The sequence below is a fragment of the Bombina bombina genome, chromosome 8 (assembly GCF_027579735.1).
Source record: "Bombina bombina isolate aBomBom1 chromosome 8, aBomBom1.pri, whole genome shotgun sequence".
Lineage (NCBI taxonomy): Eukaryota > Metazoa > Chordata > Amphibia > Anura > Bombinatoridae > Bombina > Bombina bombina.
Genome location: NC_069506.1, coordinates 246441252 through 246462682, shown reverse-complemented (window position 1 = coordinate 246462682; position 21431 = coordinate 246441252). Strand labels below are relative to the sequence as shown.

Genomic DNA, 21431 nt, shown 5'->3' with positions numbered 1-21431 from the left:
TTCTTTCCCGTGTCCCAGTTAACACAGCAAAGGCTCAGCATTTCTGAAATGTGTTTCAGATCTAGAGTTGGCTGGAGTAATTATGCCAGTTCCAGTTCTGGAACAGGGGCTGGGGTTTTATTTTATCTCTTCATTGTACCAAAGAAGGTCAATTCCTTCAGACCAGTTCCGGATCTATCAATATTGAATTGTTATGTAAGGATTCCAACATTCAGTTTCTGTAGGACTGTCCTGCCTTTTGTTTAGCAAGGGCATTATATGTCTACAATAGATTTACCGGATGTGTATCTGCATATTCCGATTCATCCAGATCACTTTTAGTGTCTGAGATTCTCTTTTTAAGACAAGCATTACCAGTTTTGTGGCTCTAGCCTCAGTTCCAAGAATTTTTTTCAAAGGTTCTCGGTGCCCTTCTTTCTGTAATCAGAGAACAGGGTTTTGGTATTTCCTTATTGGACGATATCTGGGTACTTGCTCAGTCTTCTCATTTTCGAAGAATCTCATACGAATCGACTTGTGTTGTTTCTTCAAGTTCATGGTTGGAGGATCAATTTACTAATCAGTTCATTGATTCCTCAGACAAGGGTAACCTTTTTAGGTTTCTAGAATAGATTCAGTGTCTATGACTCTGTCCTTGTCAGACAAGAGAAGTTTAACATTGATTTCAGCTTGTCAAAACCTTCAGTCACAATCATTCCTTTTGGTAGCCTTATGCATGGAAATTTTAGGTCTTAGGACTGCCGCATCAGATGCGATCTCCTTTGCTCGTTTTCACATGCGACCTCTTCAGCTCTGTATGCTGAACCAATGGTGCAGGGATTACTCAAAGATATCTCACTTAATATCTTTAAACCGATTATACGACACTCTCTGACATGGTGGACAGATCACCATCGTTTAGTTCAGGGGGCTTCTTTGTTCCTCCGACCTGCACTATAATCTCAACAGATGCAAGTCTTACAGGTTGGGGAGCTGTGTGGGGGTATCTGACGGCACAAGGGGTTTGGGAATCTCAGGAGGTGAGATTTCCGATCAATATTTTGGAACTCCGTGCAATTTCAGAGCTCTTCAGTCTTGGCCTCTTCTGAAGAGAGAGTTGTTCATTTGTTTTCAGATAGACAATGTCACAACTGTGGCATACATCAATCATCAAGGAGGGACTCACAGTCCTCTGGCTATGAAAGAAGTATCTCGAATTTTGGTTTGGGCGGAATCCAGCTCCTGTCTAATCTCTGCGGTTCATATCCCAGGTATGGACAATTGGAAAGCGGATTATCTCAGTCGCCAAACGTTGCACCTGGGCGAATGGTCTTCACCCAGAGGTATTTCCTCAGATTGTTCAAATGTGGGAACTCCCAGAAATAGATCTGATGGCTTCTCATCTAAACAAGAAACTTCCCTGGTATCTGTCCGGATCCAGGGATCCTCGGGCGGAGGCAGTGGATGCATTATCTCTTCCTTACAAGTATCATCCTGCCTATATCTTTCCGCCTCTAGTTCTTCTTCCAAGGGTATTCTCCAATATTCTAAGGAATGCTCGTTTGTCCTGCTGGTAGCTCCAGCATGGCCTCACAGGTTTTGGTATGCGGATCTTGTCCGGATGGCCTCTTGCCAGCTGTGGACTCTTCCATTAAGACCAGTCTTTCTGTCTCAAGGTTCTTTTTTCCATCAGGATCTCAAAACCTTAATTTTAAGGTGTGGAGTTTGAACGCTTGATTCTTGGTCAAAGAGGTTTCTCTGACTCTGTGATTGATACTATGTGACAGGCTCGTAAATCTGTATCTAGAGAGATATATTATAGAGTCTGGAAGACTTATATTTCTTCAGGATGGTTTAGATAAAGGTTTGTCCGCAAGTTTCTTGAAAGACAAATCTCTGCTCTTTCTGTTCTTTTTTACAGAAGGATTGCTAATCTTCCTGATATTCAATGTTTTGTACAAGCTTTGGTTCGTATAAAACCTGTCATTCAGTCAATTTCTCCTCCTTGGAGTTTGAATTTGGTTCTGGGGGCTCTTCAAGCTCCTCCTTTTGAACCCATGCATTCTTTGGTCATTATATTACTTTCTTGGAAAGTTTTGTTTCTTTTGGCCATCTCTTCTGCCAGAAGAGTCTCTGAATTATCTACTCTTTTTTGTGAGTCTCCTTTTCTGATTTTGCATCAGGATAAGTCGGTGCTGCGAACTTCTTTTGAATTTTTTACCTAAGGTTGTGAATTCTAACAACATTAGTAGAGAAATTGTGGTTCCTTCATTATGTCCTAATCCTATGAATTCTAAGGAGAAATCATTGCATTTGGATGCTGTTAGAGCTTTGTAATATTATGTTGAAGCTATTAAGTCTTTCCGAAAGACTTCTAGTCTATTTGTCATCTTTTCCGGTTCTAGAAAAGACCAGAAAGCTTCTGCCATTTCTTTGGCATCTTGGTTGAAATCTTTATTTCATCATGCCTATGTTGAGTCGGGTAACACTCCGCCTCAAAGGATTACAGCTCATTCTACTAGGTTAGTTTCTACTTCCTGGGCGTTTAAGAATGAAGCTTCGGTTGATCAGATTTGCAAAACGGCAACTTGGTTCTCTTTGCATACTTTTACTAAATTCTACCATTTTGATGTGTTTTCTTCTTCTGAAGCAGTTTTTGGTAGAAACATACTTCAGGCAGTGGTTTCAGTTTTAATCTTCTGCTTATGTTTTTTCATTAAAAATTTAATTCTGGGTGTGGATTATTTTCAGCAGGAATTGGCTGTCTTTATTTCTCCAACATAGGTGTGTCCGGTCCACGGCGTCATCCTTACTTGTGGGATATTCTCTTCCCCAACAGGAAATGGCAAAGAGCCCAGCAAAGCTGGTCACATGATCCCTCCTAGGCTCCGCCTTCCCCAGTCATTCTCTTTGCCGTTGTACAGGCAACATCTCCACGGAGATGGCTTAGAGTTTTTTAGTGTTTAACTGTAGTTTTTATTATTCAATCAAGAGTTTGTTATTTTAAAATAGTGCTGGTATGTACTATTTACTCTGAAACAGAAAAGAGATGAAGATTTCTGTTTGTAAGAGGAAAATGATTTTAGCAACCGTTACTAAAATCGATGGCTGTTTCCACACAGGACTGTTGAGAGGAATTAACTTCAGTTGGGGGAACAGTGAGCAGACTTTTGCTGCTTGAGGTATGACACATTCTAACAAGACGATGTAATGCTGGAAGCTGTCATTTTCCCTATGGGATCCGGTAAGCCATTTTTATTACAGAAAGAAAAAAAGGGCTTCACAAGGGCTTTTTAAGACTGTAGACATTTTCTGGGCTAAATCGATTTATATATAAACATATTTTATACTTCATAGCCTTGAGGAATTATTTTAATCTTGGGAATTATGTAAAATAACCGGCAGGCACTGTATTGGACACCTTATTCTCTAGGGGCTTTCCCTAATCACAGGCAGAGTCTCATTTTCGCGCCTCTATTGCGCACTTGTTTTTGAGAAGCATGACATGCAGATGCATGTGTGAGGAGCTCTGATACATAGAAAAGACTTTCTGAAGGCGTCATTTGGTATCGTATTCTCCTTTGGGCTTGGTTGGGTCTCAGCAAAGCAGATACCAGGGACTGTAAAGGGGTTAAATATAAAAACGGCTCCGGTTCCGTTATTTTAAGGGTTAAAGCTTCCAAATTTGGTGTGCAATACTTTTAAGGCTTTAAGACACTGTGGTGAAATTTTGGACAATTCCTTCATACTTTTTCGCAATTGCAGTAATAAAGTGTGTTCAGTTTAAAATTTAAAGTGACAGTAACGGTTTATTTTAAAACGTTTTTTGTACTTTGTTATCAAGTTTTTGCCTGTTTAACATGTCTGAACTACCAGATAGACTGTGTTCTGAATGTGGGGAAGCCAAGGTTCCTTCTCATTTAAATAGATGTGATTTATGTGACACAAAATTTAGAGAAAATGATGCCCAAGATGATTCCTCAAGTGAGGGGAGTAAGCATGGTACTGCATCATCCCCTCCTTCGTCTACACCAGTCTTGCCCACACAGGAGGCCCCTAGTACATCTAGCGCGCCAATACTCCTTACTATGCAACAATTAACGGCTGTAATGGATAATTCTATCAAAAACATTTTAGCCAAAATGCCCACTTATCAGCGAAAGCGCGACTGCTCTGTTTTAGAAAATACTGAAGAGCATGAGGACGCTGATGATATTGGTTCTGAAGGGCCCCTACACCAGTCTGAGGGGGCCAGGGAGGTTTTGTCTGAGGGAGAAATTTCAGATTCAGGGAAAATTTCTCAACAAGCTGAACCTGATGTGATTACATTTAAATTTAAATTGGAACATCTCCGCGCTCTGCTTAAGGAGGTGTTATCCACTCTGGATGATTGTGAGAATTTGGTCATTCCAGAGAAACTATGTAAAATGGACAAGTTCCTAGAGGTCCCGGGGCCCCCCGAAGCTTTTCCTATACCCAAGCGGGTGGCGGACATTGTAAATAAAGAATGGGAAAGGCCCGGTATACCTTTCGTCCCTCCCCCCATATTTAAAAAATTGTTTCCTATGGTCGACCCCAGAAAGGACTTATGGCAGACAGTCCCCAAGGTCGAGGCGGCGGTTTCTACTCTAAACAAACGCACCACTATACCCATAGAAGATAGTTGTGCTTTCAAAGATCCTATGGATAAAAAATTAGAAGGTTTGCTTAAAAAGATGTTTGTTCAGCAAGGTTACCTTCTACAACCAATTTCATGCATTGTTCCTGTCACTACAGCAGCGTGTTTCTGGTTTGATGAGCTAGAAAAGGCGCTCAATAATAATTCTTCTTCTTATGAGGAGATTATGGACAGAATTCATGCTCTCAAATTGGCTAATTCTTTCACCCTAGACGCCACTTTGCAATTGGCTAGGTTAGCGGCGAAAAATTCTGGTTTTGCTATTGTGGCGCGCAGAGCGCTTTGGTTAAAATCTTGGTCAGCGGATGCGTCTTCCAAGAACAAATTGCTTAACATTCCTTTCAAGGGGAAAACGCTGTTTGGCCCTGACTTGAAAGAGATTATCTCTGATATCACTGGGGGCAAGGGCCACGCCCTTCCTCAGGATAGGTCTTTCAAGGCCAAAAATAAACCTAATTTTCGTCCCTTTCGCAGAAACGGACCAGCCCCAAGTGCTACGTCCTCTAAGCAAGAGGGTAATACTTCTCAAGCCAAGCCAGCCTGGAGACCAATGCAAGGCTGGAACAAAGGAAAGCAGGCCAAGAAACCTGCAACTGCTACCAAGACAGCATGAGATGTTGGCCCCCGATCCGGGACCGGATCTGGTGGGGGGCAGACTCTCTCTCTTCGCTCAGACTTGGGCAAGAGATGTTCTGGATCCTTGGGCACTAGATAGTCTCCCAAGGTTATCTTCTGGAATTCAAGGGGCTTCCCCCAAGGGGGAGGTTCCACAGGTCTCAATTGTCTTCAGACCACATAAAAAGACAGGCATTCTTACATTGTGTAGAAGACCTGTTAAAAATGGGAGTGATTCATCCTGTTCCTTTAGGAGAACAAGGGATGGGGTTCTACTCCAATCTGTTCGTAGTTCCCAAAAAAGAGGGAACATTCAGACCAATCTTAGATCTCAAGATCCTAAACAAGTTTCTCAAGGTTCCATCGTTCAAAATGGAAACCATTCGAACAATTCTTCCTTCCATCCAGGAAGGTCAATTCATGACCACGGTGGATTTAAAGGATGCGTATCTACATATTCCTATCCACAAGGAACATCATCGGTTCCTAAGGTTCGCATTCCTGGACAAGCATTACCAGTTTGTGGCACTTCCGTTCGGATTAGCCACTGCTCCAAGGATTTTCACAAAGGTACTAGGGTCCCTTCTAGCGGTGCTAAGACCAAGGGGCATTGCAGTAGTACCTTACTTGGACGACATTCTGATTCAAGCGTCGTCCCTTCCTCAAGCAAAGGCTCACACGGACATTGTCCTGGCCTTTCTCAGATCTCACGGGTGGAAAGTGAACGTAGAAAAAAGTTCTCTATCTCCGTCAACAAGGGTTCCCTTCTTGGGAACAATAATAGACTCCTTAGAAATGAGAATTTTTCTGACAGAGGCCAGAAAATCAAAACTTCTAAACTCTTGTCAAATACTTCATTCTGTTCCTCTTCCTTCCATAGCGCAGTGCATGGAAGTAATAGGTTTGATGGTAGCGGCAATGGACATAGTTCCTTTTGCGCGAATTCATCTAAGACCATTACAACTGTGCTGTCACAGGGGATGAGCTTCCGCAGACCAGAGTGGGTCATTGTCACGACCGACGCCAGTCTGGTGGGCTGGGGCGCGGTCTGGGGACCCCTGAAAGCTCAGGGTCTTTGGTCTCGGGAAGAATCTCTTCTCCCGATAAATATTCTGGAACTGAGAGCGATATTCAATGCTCTCAAGGCTTGGCCTCAGCTAGCAAGGGCCAAGTTCATACGGTTTCAATCAGACAACATGACGACTGTTGCGTACATCAACCATCAGGGGGGAACAAGGAGTTCCCTGGCGATGGAAGAAGTGACCAAAATCATTCAATGGGCGGAGACTCGCTCCTGCCACTTGTCTGCAATCCACATCCCAGGAGTGGAAAATTGGGAAGCGGATTTTCTGAGTCAGACATTTCATCCGGGGGAGTGGGAACTCCATCCGGAAATCTTTGCCCAAATTACTCAATTGTGGGGCATTCCAGACATGGATCTGATGGCCTCTCGTCAGAACTTCAAGGTTCCTTGCTACGGGTCCAGATCCAGGGATCCCAAGGCGACTCTAGTAGATGCACTAGTAGCACCTTGGACCTTCAAACTAGCTTATGTGTTCCCGCCGTTTCCTCTCATCCCCAGGCTGGTAGCCAGGATCAATCAGGAGAGGGCATCGGTGATCTTGATAGCTCCTGCGTGGCCACGCAGGACTTGGTATGCAGACCTGGTGAATATGTCATCGGCTCCACCATGGAAGCTACCTTTGAGACGAGACCTTCTTGTTCAAGGTCCGTTTGAACATCCGAATCTGGTCTCACTCCAACTGACTGCTTGGAGATTGAACGCTTGATCTTATCAAAGCGAGGGTTCTCAGATTCTGTCATTGATACTCTTGTTCAGGCCAGAAAGCCTGTAACTAGAAAAATTTACCACAAAATATGGAAAAAATATATCTGTTGGTGTGAATCTAAAGGATTCCCTTGGGACAAGGTAAAAATTCCTAAGATTCTATCCTTTCTTCAAGAAGGTTTGGAGAAAGGATTATCTGCAAGTTCCTTGAAGGGACAGATTTCTGCCTTGTCTGTGTTACTTCACAAAAAGCTGGCAGCTGTGCCAGATGTTCAAGCCTTTGTTCAGGCTCTGGTTAGAATCAAGCCTGTTTACAAACCTTTGACTCCTCCTTGGAGTCTCAATTTAGTTCTTTCAGTTCTTCAGGGGGTTCCGTTTGAACCCTTACATTCCGTTGATATTAAGTTATTATCTTGGAAAGTTTTGTTTTTGGTTGCAATTTCTTCTGCTAGAAGAGTTTCAGAATTATCTGCCCTGCAGTGTTCTCCTCCTTATCTGGTGTTCCATGCAGATAAGGTGGTTTTACGTACTAAACCTGGTTTTCTTCCAAAAGTTGTTTCTAACAAAAACATTAACCAGGAGATAGTCGTGCCTTCTTTGTGTCCGAATCCAGTTTCAAAGAAGGAACGTTTGTTGCACAATTTGGATGTTGTTCGTGCTCTAAAATTCTATTTAGATGCTACAAAGGATTTTAGACAAACATCTTCCTTGTTTGTTGTTTATTCTGGTAAAAGGAGAGGTCAAAAAGCAACTTCTACCTCTCTCTCTTTTTGGATTAAAAGCATCATCAGATTGGCTTATGAGACTGCCGGACGGCAGCCTCCTGAAAGAATCACAGCTCATTCCACTAGGGCTGTGGCTTCCACATGGGCCTTCAAGAACGAGGCTTCTGTTGATCAGATATGTAAGGCAGCGACTTGGTCTTCACTGCACACTTTTACTAAATTTTACAAGTTTGATACTTTTGCTTCTTCTGAGGCTATTTTTGGGAGAGAGGTTTTGCAAGCCGTGGTGCCTTCCATCTAGGTGACCTGATTTGCTCCCTCCCTTCATCCGTGTCCTAAAGCTTTGGTATTGGTTCCCACAAGTAAGGATGACGCCGTGGACCGGACACACCTATGTTGGAGAAAACAGAATTTATGCTTACCTGATAAATTACTTTCTCCAACGGTGTGTCCGGTCCACGGCCCGCCCTGGTTTTTTAACCCCTTAACGACCGAGGACGTGCAGGGTACGTCCTCAAAAAAAAGGCAGTTAATGCCTGAGGACGTACCCTGCACGTCCTCGGTGTGGAAAGCAGCTGGAAGCGATCCTGTTTGCTTCCAGCTGCTTTCCGGTTATTGCAGTGATGCCTCGATATGGAGGCATCCTGCAATAACCTTTTGAAGCCATCCGGTGCAGAGAGAGCCACTCTGTGGCCCTCTCTGCACCGGAGATCGGTGGCTTCCTTCGTTGGTGGGTGGGAGCATTACCGGGAGGCGGGTGGCGGCCATCGATGGCCCTGGAGATGTGGAGGGGGGCGGGATCGTGGGCGGGGATGCCCGGGGGCGCGCACGGACGCGCGCGCGGGGGCGGGCGCGTGCACGGGGAGGGAGCGGGTGGGAACCGCTACACTACAGAAAAAGGTGCAATCAGTTTAAAATAACTGAAGAAAAAAAACAATCAATGAGGTGGTTGGGGTTTGTGGTGGTGGTGGTGGGGGGGTTTGGGGAAGCTACACTACAGAAAAAAAAAAACTTAAGAAAAAAAAGCACTTTTTTGTATAAGCTGGGTACTGGCAGACAGCTGCCAGTACCCAAGATGGCCCCAATAAGGCAGATAGGGAAGGTTACAAAGCTGTTTTGGGGGGGATCAGGGAGGTTGGAGGCTAAGGGGGGTCCTATACAGCAGAATAATTATTATTTTTAAAAAAAAAAAAACCTATACCCCCCAAAAAGCTTTTATTTTAGTACTGGCAGACTTTCTGCCAGTACTTAAGATGGCGGGGACAATTGTGGGGTGGGGGAGGGAAGGGAGCTGTTTGGGAGGGATCAGGGGGTCTGATGTGTCAGGTGGGAGGCTGATCTCTACACTAAAGCTAAAATTAACCCTGCAAGCTCCCTACAAACTTCCTAATTAACCCCTTCACTGCTAGCCATAATACACGTGTGATGCGCAGCAGCATTTTGCGGCCTTCTAATTACCAGAAAGCAACACCAAAGTCATATATATCTGCTATTTCTGAACAAAGGGGATCCCAGAGAAGCATTTACAACCATTTGTGCCATAATTGCACAAGCTGTTTGTAAATGATTTCAGTGAGAATCCTAAAATTGTGAAAAATTTAACGTTTTTTTTTTTATTTGATCGCATTTGGCGGTGAAATGGTGGCATGAAATATACCAAAATGGGCCTAGATCATTACTTTGGGTTGTCTACTACACTACACTAAAGCTAAAATTAACCATACAAGCTCCCTACAAGCTCCCTAATTAACCCCTGCACTGCTGGGCATAATACACGTGTGGTGCGCAGCGGCATTTAGCGGCCTTCTAATTACCAAAAAGCAATGCCAAAGCCATATATGTCTGCTATTTCTGAACAAAGGGGATCCCAGAGAAGCATTTACAACCATTTGTGCCATAATTGCACAATCTGTTTGTAAATAATTTCAGTGAGAAACCGAAAGTTTGTGAAAAAATTTGTGAAAAAATGAACGATATTTTGTATTTGATCGCATTTGGCGGTGAAATGGTGGCATGAAATATACCAAAATTGGCCTAGATTAATACTTTGGGATGTCTTCTAAAAAAAAATATATACATGTCAATTGATATTCAGGGATTCCTGAAAGATATTAGTGTTCCAATGTAACTAGCGCTAATTTTGAAAAAAAGTAGTTTGGAAATAGCAAAATGCTACTTGTATTTATGGCCCTATAGCTTTCAAAAAAAGCAAAGAACATGTAAATATTAGGTATTTCTAAACTCAGGACAAAATTTAGAAACTATTTAGCATGTTTTTTTTTTGGTGGTTGTAGATGTGTAACAGATTTTGGGGGTCAAAGTTAAAAGAAGTGTGTTTTTTTCCATTTTTTCCTCATATTTTATAATTTTTTTTATAGTAAATTATAAGATATGATGAAAATAATGGTATTTTTAGAAAGTTAATTTAATGGCGAGAAAAACGGTATATAATATGTGTGGGTACAGTAAATGAGTAAGAGGGAAATTACAGCTAAACACAAACACCGCAAAAATGTAAAAATAGCCTTGGTCCCAAACGGACAGAAAATGGAAAAGTGCTGTGGTCATTAAGGGGTTAATCAGGTCTGATAATTTATTTTCTTTAACTACAGTCACCACGGTATCATATGGTTTCTCCTATGCAAATATTCCTCCTTTACGTCGGTCGAATGACTGGGGAAGGCGGAGCCTAGGAGGGATCATGTGACCAGCTTTGCTGGGCTCTTTGCCATTTCCTGTTGGGGAAGAGAATATCCCACAAGTAAGGATGACGCCGTGGACCGGACACACCGTTGGAGAAAGTAATTTATCAGGTAAACATAAATTCTGTTTTTATCCCTCCCTCTCTAGTGACTCTTGTGTGGAAAGATCCACATCTTGGGTAATCATTATCCCATACGTCACTAGCTCATGGACTTTTGCTAATTACATGAAAGAAAACATAATTTATGTAAGAACTTACCTGATAAATTCATTTCTTTCATATTAGCAAGAGTCCATGAGGCCCGCCCTTTTTTGTGGTGGTTTTGATTTTTTTGTATAAAGCACAATTATTCCAATTCCTTATTTTATATGCTTTCGCACTTTTTTCTTATCACCCCACTTCTTGGCTATTCGTTAAACTGAATTGTGGGTGTGGTGAGGGGTGTATTTATAGGCATTTTAAGGTTTGGGAAACTTTGCCCCTCCTGGTAGGAATGTATATCCCATACGTCACTAGCTCATGGACTCTTGCTAATATGAAAGAAATGAATTTATCAGGTAAGTTCTTACATAAATTATGTTTTTTGAACCAGGTCAGTTTAAAACCAGCCTTGAGGATGTTTGTCATATTTCCTTGTCTCCAGATCTAAAGCTTGTTGTGGTACATGTCCACATTCAGGTGGTTCTCCTGTTTAGTTTGACCATAAGATCCTAGTCTCTCTACTAAGGGCGAATCGGTTATAGTAGTTGGATGATGCATTGTATTTTTATTGATGTTACATTTGCTAGTGGTTGAGTTTACCCCCTTGATTATTCTCTTCAAGTTTGTCCAGTATGTGTAGAAAATAATATTGCACTGCTTTAACATAGGCTTAGGATATGTACATGTCCATTATAAATAAGGATCCTTGAAAAGGCCTAACACTGTTTTTCTTCATAAATGGAAATAGTCCACAGCTGCATTCATTACTTTTGGGAAATAAGAACCTGGCTACCAGGAGGAGGCAAAGACACCCCAGCCAAAGGCTTAAATACTCCTCCCACTTTCCTCATCCCCCAGTCATTCTTTGCCTTTCGTCCCAGGAGGTTGGCAGAGAAGTGTCAGAAGTTGTTTTTTTTGTTTTTTTATAATTTTTTTTTTATTTAAATAAATGAATGATCATAAGAACAACAAAAGCATATATGCAAATAACGACAGTACATAATATAGTACTTTTAGGACATTGCAATATGTCGAACAGATACACATAACAAGAGACACAAGAGAGAATGCTGGATGTTAGAGTCCATTGCCTGTGGGCTTCCAATTTTTCCCCCACCTCTCCAGATGGGAGTGCTAAAGGCTAATTTCTGTGAGAAAACAGACATATTGCTAGTTGTCCAGATAGATCAGCATTTTCCACATAATAGAAAGGTCATATCATAACTGTTCTTACCAACATCATAAATTAACCATAATATTGTAAATCGGATATATTAATCAAACCATTTAGAGACTGTGCCAAGCTATCAAATAGGGGGGAAGGAGGGAAGAAGAGGAGAAAAAAAAGAAAATGAAAAAGAAAAAACACAAAACAGGGGTGGGGAGTATGGGAGGGGGATTTAGGAAAGCGACAAGAGGGGAGCGGATTCATTCTAGGGAAGGGGATGGGGACCTGAATGGGTAAGATTGTTCGTATAGTATTAGAGAAGAACAGTAACAAGGAGCCATGAGTTTCCCATAGTATTTGCAGTAAGAGTTGCTCTAGGCCGTATGCCCAGATTTTGATCTGGAGGTCTTCTGACCCATGAATGTGGGAGACATAGGATTCCATTTTCTTAACAAATTTGTTGATGTCAGTCACTTGCTCCCAAGAGGGTGAAACATGCTGAAGCCACATACGGGCTATAGCTAATTTAACGGCTAAGAATAGGTAGATACAGAACAATTTCTGAGGCAGGGTCAACTGCGTGGGCAAAATGTGAAATAGATATATACTTGATGACATGGGTATATGGATACCCCCTGAAGAACAATATTGGATTGCCTTCTGCCAGAGCGGCTGGATCTGTGGACAAGACCACCAAATATGCTGGGGGGTTCCCAAGTCCTCACATCCCCTCCAGCACTTAGGGGAGTTAATGAGCGAATTTTTAAAAAGGCGGATAGGAGTCATATGCCATTGGAGCACAACCTTGAGAAACAACTCGTACAAAGTTGTACAGTGTATAGCTTTTTTGGTGAGTTGGGTCGCAACCCGCCATTGTTGTGGTTCATGTGAAACCTCTAAGGAAGATTCCCAGCGTCGTATTGGGGGGGATTTGTAAAAGTCAGAAGTTATTTTAGTCTCTTATGGAGGGTAGTACTCTTTGACATGGGACGGGAGTTTTTAGTAATCCTGTCAGTCTCTCAGTGAGGGCTTGGATGAAAGTTAGAGTCCGGAGATGCAGGGAGATTTTCTGCAAAACCATCCCGACTCATATTAACAACTCCACAAGCAATCAGCGTTGTCTAACTTCGCTGCCTGCTTCTCTCAAGTCCATGGCAGAGACAAAGCTACTATCAGTCACAATTGAAGGGCTGTGTTCCTGTTCCACGGCTTAGATTCCGGTAAGATCGTTTCATTTTACTTCTTCATGATTGTACTGCAACTCATTTGTTCCTGCGAACTCACATGAAAAATACAGGGTCTCAGTGGGACTCCTTTTAGTATCTTGGAATCAAGGGTTAATATCTCCTGAGGGGGATTATTGAACAGGGTTTTTTTTTAATCATGTTTATGTGATTCGATCTGCTTATGTGTAGCGTTAACTGGGCTTGTGGCTTTTGGAACATAACAGCTTTTCGAAGTGATGCAACCTTACGGTTGGGTGTGCTTTTTTTGGACTGCGCGGTTCACCTTGTGACCGAGCGTGTTTACGTTCTGGTCTCCCATTTCCGCATTCCTGACTGTGTGGCGACGGAGAATTCTAGTCCGCTGGTGTCTGGTTCATAGGAGGTGGTGAGTGCCCCAGCCATTGTGGTTGTCAGGTGCCGTTTAAATAGTTTTTTTATATATATCCATGTCCATGTTTTGGTATAATTTATCCAGTTATGGAGGATGCTGATGTTGAGATTGTTCAACTTTCTGAATCAGATTCTTTGTCCTGTGACGAATGTGAATTGGCCCCCATTGACTCAGGTCAGTCAGTTATGTTCGTTAGGCTGTCCTAGAGCGCCTTGTTCCTCGGCCCCTGTCCTCCAGGAGGCAAGTTCCCTACCGCTCCCTACTACTACTACACATGCGGGTAACCCGGGTTATGTTTTTTTCCTCCTCGGAGGGTGGATTGCTCCCCCCCGTAGGTTGTGGCACGTTTTCGATTTTACATACTTTTACACGTTTTCGATTTTACATACTTTTAGCGCTTGCTCGTTTACAAAGTCCAGATTTTTTTTTGCGATTGTGCTCGTGCCCGATTGCCCCAGGTCTCTCGGCCACAGGAGGGCATCTGCAGGTTCCTGCAGGTGCAACTGTTCCTGAGTGTTGTGCCTTTCGTTACAGACTTGCTCGCCTTTGTGTTCTACTCAGACACGTTTTTGAGCTGTTTGGGGATCCTATCCTTCTTAGCTATGGGACTCCTCAGTCTCCCCATTCGAATGGCTCACTTTGTTAGACATGGGGGGATGATGTAATCTCTAAGTCTTGTTATCGAGATCCTTCCCAGTTTTGTTGGAGGAACAGGGTTTCCGTTAGGCAGGTCCTGCCGATCTTTTTGTTCTTCTCGGGCGTTAAACCTTGGGTTGCCTGTCATTTTTATTTTGTCCGGTTAGGATGAATTTTATTTTTCCTTTTCATACTATGTTTCCTGAGGGAACTTTCTCTGGGATCGATACTCGCTGTTTGCTTCTGCGGAAGTTGTTCGGGACACGTTAGTCCCATGTTTGTCTGTTTTTGTTCCTCCCTCTCATGAGGGCGGATTTAGCCTGCTTGGCAGTTATGACCCTCTTTGCAGGCTGATCCTGTTTTGGGTTCAGATCTTCTGTCTCGCGGCTTATTCAGACACGTGGCGCCTATTATGCCTTGCTGGTCAGGTTGGGGTGCCGAGTGCTATCAATATTATTTATGTTTCTTGTTATTTGTTTTACAAGTTTCAGCTTAGCATTCTCAAGAGGACTTGTGGGTCCGTGCATCCCTCGGGATTGTTTCAGTCCTTTAATGTCTGTCTCTGGTGACTGGGTCAGTGAATTTGGCTGCGTCATTCTCTGTTGCTTCTGATAACCTCGGAACCTAGAGTATTCCTTCCCACGTGGTGGGAAGGTTAGAGATTTAAATCCTCTTTTCCGCCAGTCAGGGCGGTGTTCCCTTCGGAGGCCCTTGGTATTGTCCTTTTTGGACTTGCTCCTTTAGTGGTTCTCTTCTTCGTTGAGACCTTCTTGGACTTTGTTTCTCCTTGTGGATTGGGTCACCTTCGGAAGTTGGTTGTTCCTTTTCGGTACATTAGATTGTGAGGTCTTTTTGGTCTCCGGTTTGGGGCCCTTCCACGGTGTTGAGAATGCTCTGCGTCTCCTTCTTGGGATAGAGGTTCTAGTGGTTCTCCACTCGTATAGGTTCAGGTATTGGCATCCAAACCCATGTTTTACTGTCCTCTGACTTCGAATCTGAGGTGATGTGGATTCTTGCTGTTGCTCTGTTAGGGTGACTTGTCCTCACTGTTCCCCTTGTGTCCCTTAAGTGGGATTAGCAGTGCTTTTCAAGCACAATCATGTTATTGTTGCTCAGACGCCTGTTAACTCTAGTGTCCTTTTATGACCATTAGAAGCATTGGCTCTGGGAGTGTTGGGCTCCTGCAAGGGGTGGTCTCTTCCCTTTGGGTCAGGACTTGCAAGAGCTTCTTGCTCTTGTTATCCTGGATTTTCCCTGGGAGGTCTTTTTTTTTTTTTTTTTTTTTTTTTTTATACCAGACGAGGGGAATTTTCTTTCCTGGAAGATTGTTTAATCTAAACATTTGTGGGGCCCGGGCGTCTTCTCCTGATCTTCTGGTTGTCAAGGGTTTTACTCTGCGTTTACTCTTTGTGGATCCCTCTGTGGGATATTACCGGACCTTATGATCCTAGGACTGGCCTGGGGGTTCCGGTTTCCGGGGTGCTTGGGCTTAGCCCTTGTTCTGGCTGTTCTGTTTTACAATTTGGCCAGATTTATTGAGAGCCGGACTCCTTGGGGGCTTGTCTACCGGACGATACGGTTCCCTTGGGACAGCCAACTAATGTGACCTGATGGTGGGCTTTCCTGCCTAGCAAGCGGAAGGTTTGAGGTTGTTCGACTGTCCCTCTTGCGTCTGGTATGGGTGCTAGCACGATGGTGTTTTGAGGGCGTTCTTTCCGTGTTCGTCAGTGATGTGGCCTTGTGTTCTCTCGGGTCTTCCTACGACTTCCTGCCTTATGGGCAGGTGTTTATCGATGCTCTCCTCTTCAGGGGGCTCGTTGTCCTCCTTACTGAGGTGTGGTTCCCTTTTTCGGGGCCTTGTGTATTCGGGAGGTTGGAACAGATGTTTTATCTGGTTCGGGATTGGTCTGCTCTTTGAGTTGTTCGTTTCCATCTGGGGAACTGCTGGCTCCGCATTAAGACTTTAGTTGGGTGGCTTTGCTGGATCTCCTTGGGTCTAATGCTTGCTCGATTGTCTCTAGGTTGAAGTGGCTGTGTCGATTTTTCCGCCCTTTTGGGGGTTGGTCTTGTGGTTCCTTTCTGTTCCCTTGCTTTCAGATCTGCCGTTGCTTGGGCTGGTCCGGCTAGGTGTAGGATCTGAGATCTGTCGTTCATCCGCAGGTCTTGGGGGTGCCAGTAGACTTTTTTTTCTTTTTTAGAGGTTCTGTTCCTCTCCCCTTTTTGAGATCTGTGAGTAGGCCTGGCGTCCTGAATTGCCTTAAGTGTGTCCTCTGTCTTGGAGGTTAGGCAATCTCCTATTCTGTTTGGCTGCTTTTTCCTTACGGATAGTGTTTTATCCGTGTCTTCCTATGGATGGCAGCTTGTTACTGCACTCAGATGTTTGTCCTTCTGAGTTTGCCACTTGTAATTTTTCTGTTTGCTCAGTCTGACAGTTCTGACATTTTGAGGACTTTGTCTTCAGCTGTCTTTTTCGGTGCTGTTGCATGATGTTTGGGAGATGTTTCTTCTCCTCGATGATGCCCAGGTGCTCCTTGTGGGTTGGGAGTTCTCTCCCCTTGTTTTTGGGATCCATTCGGGTCTCTGTGGACTTGGCCTTCTTTTGAAGGGGTTTTTTCCTGATTTGAACTTGCTGTACCTTTTGGGTACCCCTTTGGCTCACCCATGTCTCTCCCTTTTGGGAAATTTGGTACTGTACTAGTAAGGATTGTGTGGGGACTGACTGCTGGGCGATGGTTCTCCTGGAGGAGTGTTGGCTCATTGAGTTTGCTTTGCGGTCTCTAGTTAGGCTTTCGGACTATCTGCGTGTCAGTGTCCTTGGGGCCTTTTCCTTCTAGTTTTTTTCCCCGGCTCTGACGAAGCAGGGTTTGCTTGGGTTGTGTTTTGTTCAGGCCTGGGGCCCTCAGAATGGGCCGCCTATTGTACCCTCCCGTTTTTGCATTCAGTGTCCACTATAGCTTGGGTATTGTTTTCCCAAAAGTAATGAATGCAGCTGTGGACTCTTTCCATTTATGAAGAAAAACTTAAATTATGCATACCTGATAAATTTTCTTTTCTTCAGATGGAAAGAGTCCACAGCTCCCCACCCATATTTTTTCTGTGGGGCATATCTTATTTTTTTTATTCTTCTGGCACATTTTCACCCTGGTCTTTGCCTCCTCCTGGTGACCAGGTTCTTATTTCCCAAAAGTAATGTATACAGCTGTGGACTCTTTCTATCTGAAGAAAAGAAAATTTATCAGGTAAGCATAATTTAAGTTATTCTTGAGTTAAGTGAAGGGGGGGACAGTAAGGTATAGGAAAATATTGTTTATCCCCATAAGAGATTTGGGGGAATTTGATAAAAATATGTACTATTTGTTTCCTGATATGCCCATGAGGGAATTTATTTTTTTAAACAATTTTTGAATATACACCGGTGGTTTGTGGCTGGTCTTGTGCTGAACATAGCATTGCCCTAATACGATAGAGCTCGGTAAAAGCTCAGAGCCACGTGAGTAAAGGAAAGCTGAAATCTTCAGTCATTGTTCTAACAGGATTACCCTATTGTCTCCCTCTGTTTTTCTTTGTGGTGTGTTTTGTTGAAAACAAAGGAAGGGTTTGAGGCGAAAGTCTGGGACAGTGTATCCATTTAAGGGGCATTATACACTAGAATTTTCTTTGCATAAATGTTTTGTAGATGATCCATTTATATAGCCCATATAGGGTTGTTGTTTTTTAAATGTTTAGTTTTGCTTATTTTTAAATTACATTGCTCTGATTTTCAGACTCCTAACCAAGCCCCAAAGTTTTAGTAGAATAATGATGTATACCTACTCCAGCTTGCTTTTGTTTGTGTAAAGAATCTTTTCATATGCAAGGGGAGGGGGGTGTCTGTTTTTTCCACTTCCAGTGGGTGTTTCAGCTACCTTTTTAACAGAGTTAAACTGGGAGCTTCTAAGTAAGTTTTAAACGGTTTTATACTGGATTTTTAGATCATTATCTGTGCATATTATTCTTTATTGTAGTGTCTATTATGCAGTTATATGAAAATGAGTGTAAACTGTCCCTTTAAGTTCTGACACTATATCACTGCAGTTCACAAAGTTTGTTTTATTTTTTGTTGATCACGTTTGGTTTCCTGGTATTCTTTGTTGAAAGCTATTACTAGATAGGCTCATATGCTAATTTCTAAGACCTTGATGGTTGCCTCTTATCTCAGCGCATTTTGACAGTTTTTCATAGCTAGAAAACGCTACTAAATGTTTTCCATATAGATAACATAGTGCTCACTCCCGTGGAGTTATTTATGAGTCAGCACTGATTGGCCAAAATGCAAGTCTGTCAAAAGCAGAGAGAAAAGGGGTCAGTTTGCTGAAGCTTAGATACAAGGTAATCACAAAGGTAAAAAGTATATTTTTATAACAGTGTTGGTTATGCAAAACTGGGGAATGGGAAATAAAGGGATTATCTATCTTCTTTTTAAACGATAAAAATTCTGAACTAAACTGTCCCTTTTTTTAAATCTTACATTGATTTTTATGTTTGGTTACAACACGCTTCAAGCTCACAAAAATGGGAAAAATACAAGAAAGGGTTTAAAAATGAGGCATACCTAAAAGTATTTTTTTATATTCATTGACATCAATTGTTAAACATGAGTTTTTAAACCTATATGATCAACAATGTGGGTATTTTATATTAAATTTAGTTGCTCGCTATATTAAAGGCAGATATCATGAACTGAATGCTTATGCACATCCTCTCAATTTACAGTTAAACACTTTCTACTCTGCGTTAAAAGGTACAAGTGCAAAGGGAAGTGCTGTAATGCTGTTGCTTGCATATAAATGTTTAACCTCCGCAGAAGTGTTAAATGCATACAGAAAGCAATACTAGAACATGGCTAATCACACCTGGTGAGCCAATGACAAGAGGCATGTGTGTAGCTATCCTAGTAGTGCATTGGTACACCTGAACTGGTCTAGGTATGATTTTTAACAAAGTATGTAAAGCAAATTAATTACATTTGATGATGATAATAGTCTCTGAAAAATGGAGTACTCTGTCTAGCTGGCGAAATCCCATCACATTTTAGATTTTTAAGCTAACCTGCATTAAAAAAATAATGTATTTTTGTTACTAAAATACACCATTTGTCCTTTTAGGTGACATACAGAGTTGTCCAGGTGACAGATGGTCAGCTGGACGGACAGGGGGATGGTGCTGGAGCAGTCAGTGTGGTTTCTACTGCAGCCTTTAGTGGCACTCAGCAAGCTGTAGCACAGGTAAGATTGTGTTGTTGGAAGCAGTTTTTACATATTAATAGGGTTATGGAAATTAAAACATAAAGTACATAAGAATCATATCAATCTTAAAGGGACAGTCTAGTATAAATTTAACGTTCATTATTCAGATAGGACTTAATTTTAATAAACTTTCCAATTTATTTTTATCATAAAATTTGCTTTTTTCTCTTGCTATTCTTAGTTTAAACTAAACATAGGTAGGTTCATATGCTAATTTCTAAGCCTTTGAGGGCTGACTCTTATTACATGCTTTTTAAATCTCTTTTCAACACAAAGAGACAGAAAGTACATGTGGGCCATATAGATAACACTGTGTTCAGGCACAGGGGGTTATTTAAGATTTAGCACAAAACAATGCTAAATTTAAGACAATAGATAATAAACAGTCAGTCATGTGATCAGGGGGCTGTCAGAAGGTTCCTAGATACAAGGTAATCACAGAGGTAAAAAGTATATTAATATAACTGTTGGTTATGCAAAACTGGGGAATGGGTAATAAAGGGATTATCTATCTTTTAAAACAATAACACTTCTATAGTAGACTGTCCCTTTAAAGTGAATATAAAGTTGAATTAATGAGTTCACGGTTTTTAAAAATACCATTAAATAAAGGGGCACTTTCATTCATTAAACTTTACATTGCAGCGTTTTTTTTTTAAAATACTTACCTTTTTCTTTAGGAAACCCAGACCGACGATTCTCAGCCTGCAGCTCCTCTGCACTTACCTCAGCAATGACGAAACCGGCTTCCTCCAATCATTACGTGCACCCTGGAGCATCCATCTCGTGAGGCCATGAAACGATTGGAGGAAGCCGGTTTTGTCATCTATATGCTAAGTACAAAGGAGCTCCGGGGGGCGCAGGTTCGCCGGTTTGGGTTTCCTAAAGAAAAAGGTAAGTATTTACATTGTAGCGTTTTTTTTTTTGTTTTTTTGTTTTTTTTAAGTTTAATGAATGAAAGTGCCTCTGTTTTTAATAGTATTTTTAAAAACCGTGCACTAATTCATTCAACTTTACATTCACTTTAAAGGGACATAAAACTCCTTGTAATAAGAAAACATCTGTTGTTTTGCAGTAAATTAACATACAGGCGCAGTTTAAAATATTTGATAGATTAATACCTGGTTTACTGCCGTTTTTTCCCCCCAGTTACAAATCACCGCCCACCACTTTCCTTTGGAGGAGACAGTGTGATCTAGTTACTTGATAAGACAAAGCTTGCCACTGTCATTGTTAGATGATATTCTGCAAAACGATACATTACTAATCCCCCTGCTGAGGCAAAATTAGCCTGTGTTTATTGTTGCAATGGCTAATATGATGTTGACCTCCTTCCTTGTTAAAGGGACACTCAAGTCAAAATAAACTTTTATGATTCAGAAAGAGCATACAGTTTTAAGACACTTTCCAATTTACTTCCATTATCAAATTTTGCTCAGTCTTCTTGTATTCACACTTTCTGGGTAACAAAATCCTACTGAGCATGTGCACAAAATAACAGGGTATACATATACAAGTCTGTGATTGGCTGTCTGTCACATGATACATGGGGCTGGATAATGGGAGAATATAAAGCAATAGTCAGAAAAAAAATCTACTGCTTATTTGAAATTCAGAGTAGGTGTTATTGTATTGTCTTTTATTATGCACTTGTTAATTATGCAATTTTAATGCATTGAGTGGTCTTTTAAGCTAGCTTTTTATGAAAACCCAAATCCATAGTATGTTTGGAATCCTTTTGAGGTGATTTGTTCACAAATGGAACTTTTTCTTTCCAATGGCATAGAGAGTGCACAATTCCATTCATTACTGTTGGGAAAATCACCACCTGGTCACCAGGAGAAGGCAAAGACACCCCAACCAGAGATTAAGTATCCTCCCACTACCCATAATACCCAGTCATTATTTGTCTTCGTATATCCACCAGGAGGTGTGCGAAGATAGTGCTCTGAAGAAAGTGAAGATCTTTATCCTTTAATGGGTAGTTTCACTGCAAGTAAGGATTGGAGTAATGCTGTGTCCACGTAATCCTCT

The 21431-nt window shown here is 42.0% G+C and overlaps 1 protein-coding gene across 2 annotated transcripts in view; it reads left to right on the top strand.

Annotated features, from left to right (window-relative positions):
- The window catches only part of LOC128639087 (upstream stimulatory factor 2), a 279033-nt gene that overhangs the window by 39591 nt on the left and 218011 nt on the right, over positions 1 to 21431 (top strand). For both annotated transcript variants that reach the window (XM_053691237.1, XM_053691236.1), the window contains exon 4: positions 19257 to 19376. In XM_053691237.1, coding sequence (XP_053547212.1) covers positions 19257 to 19376 — 120 coding nt within the window. The remainder of the gene's footprint in view (positions 1 to 19256; positions 19377 to 21431) is intronic.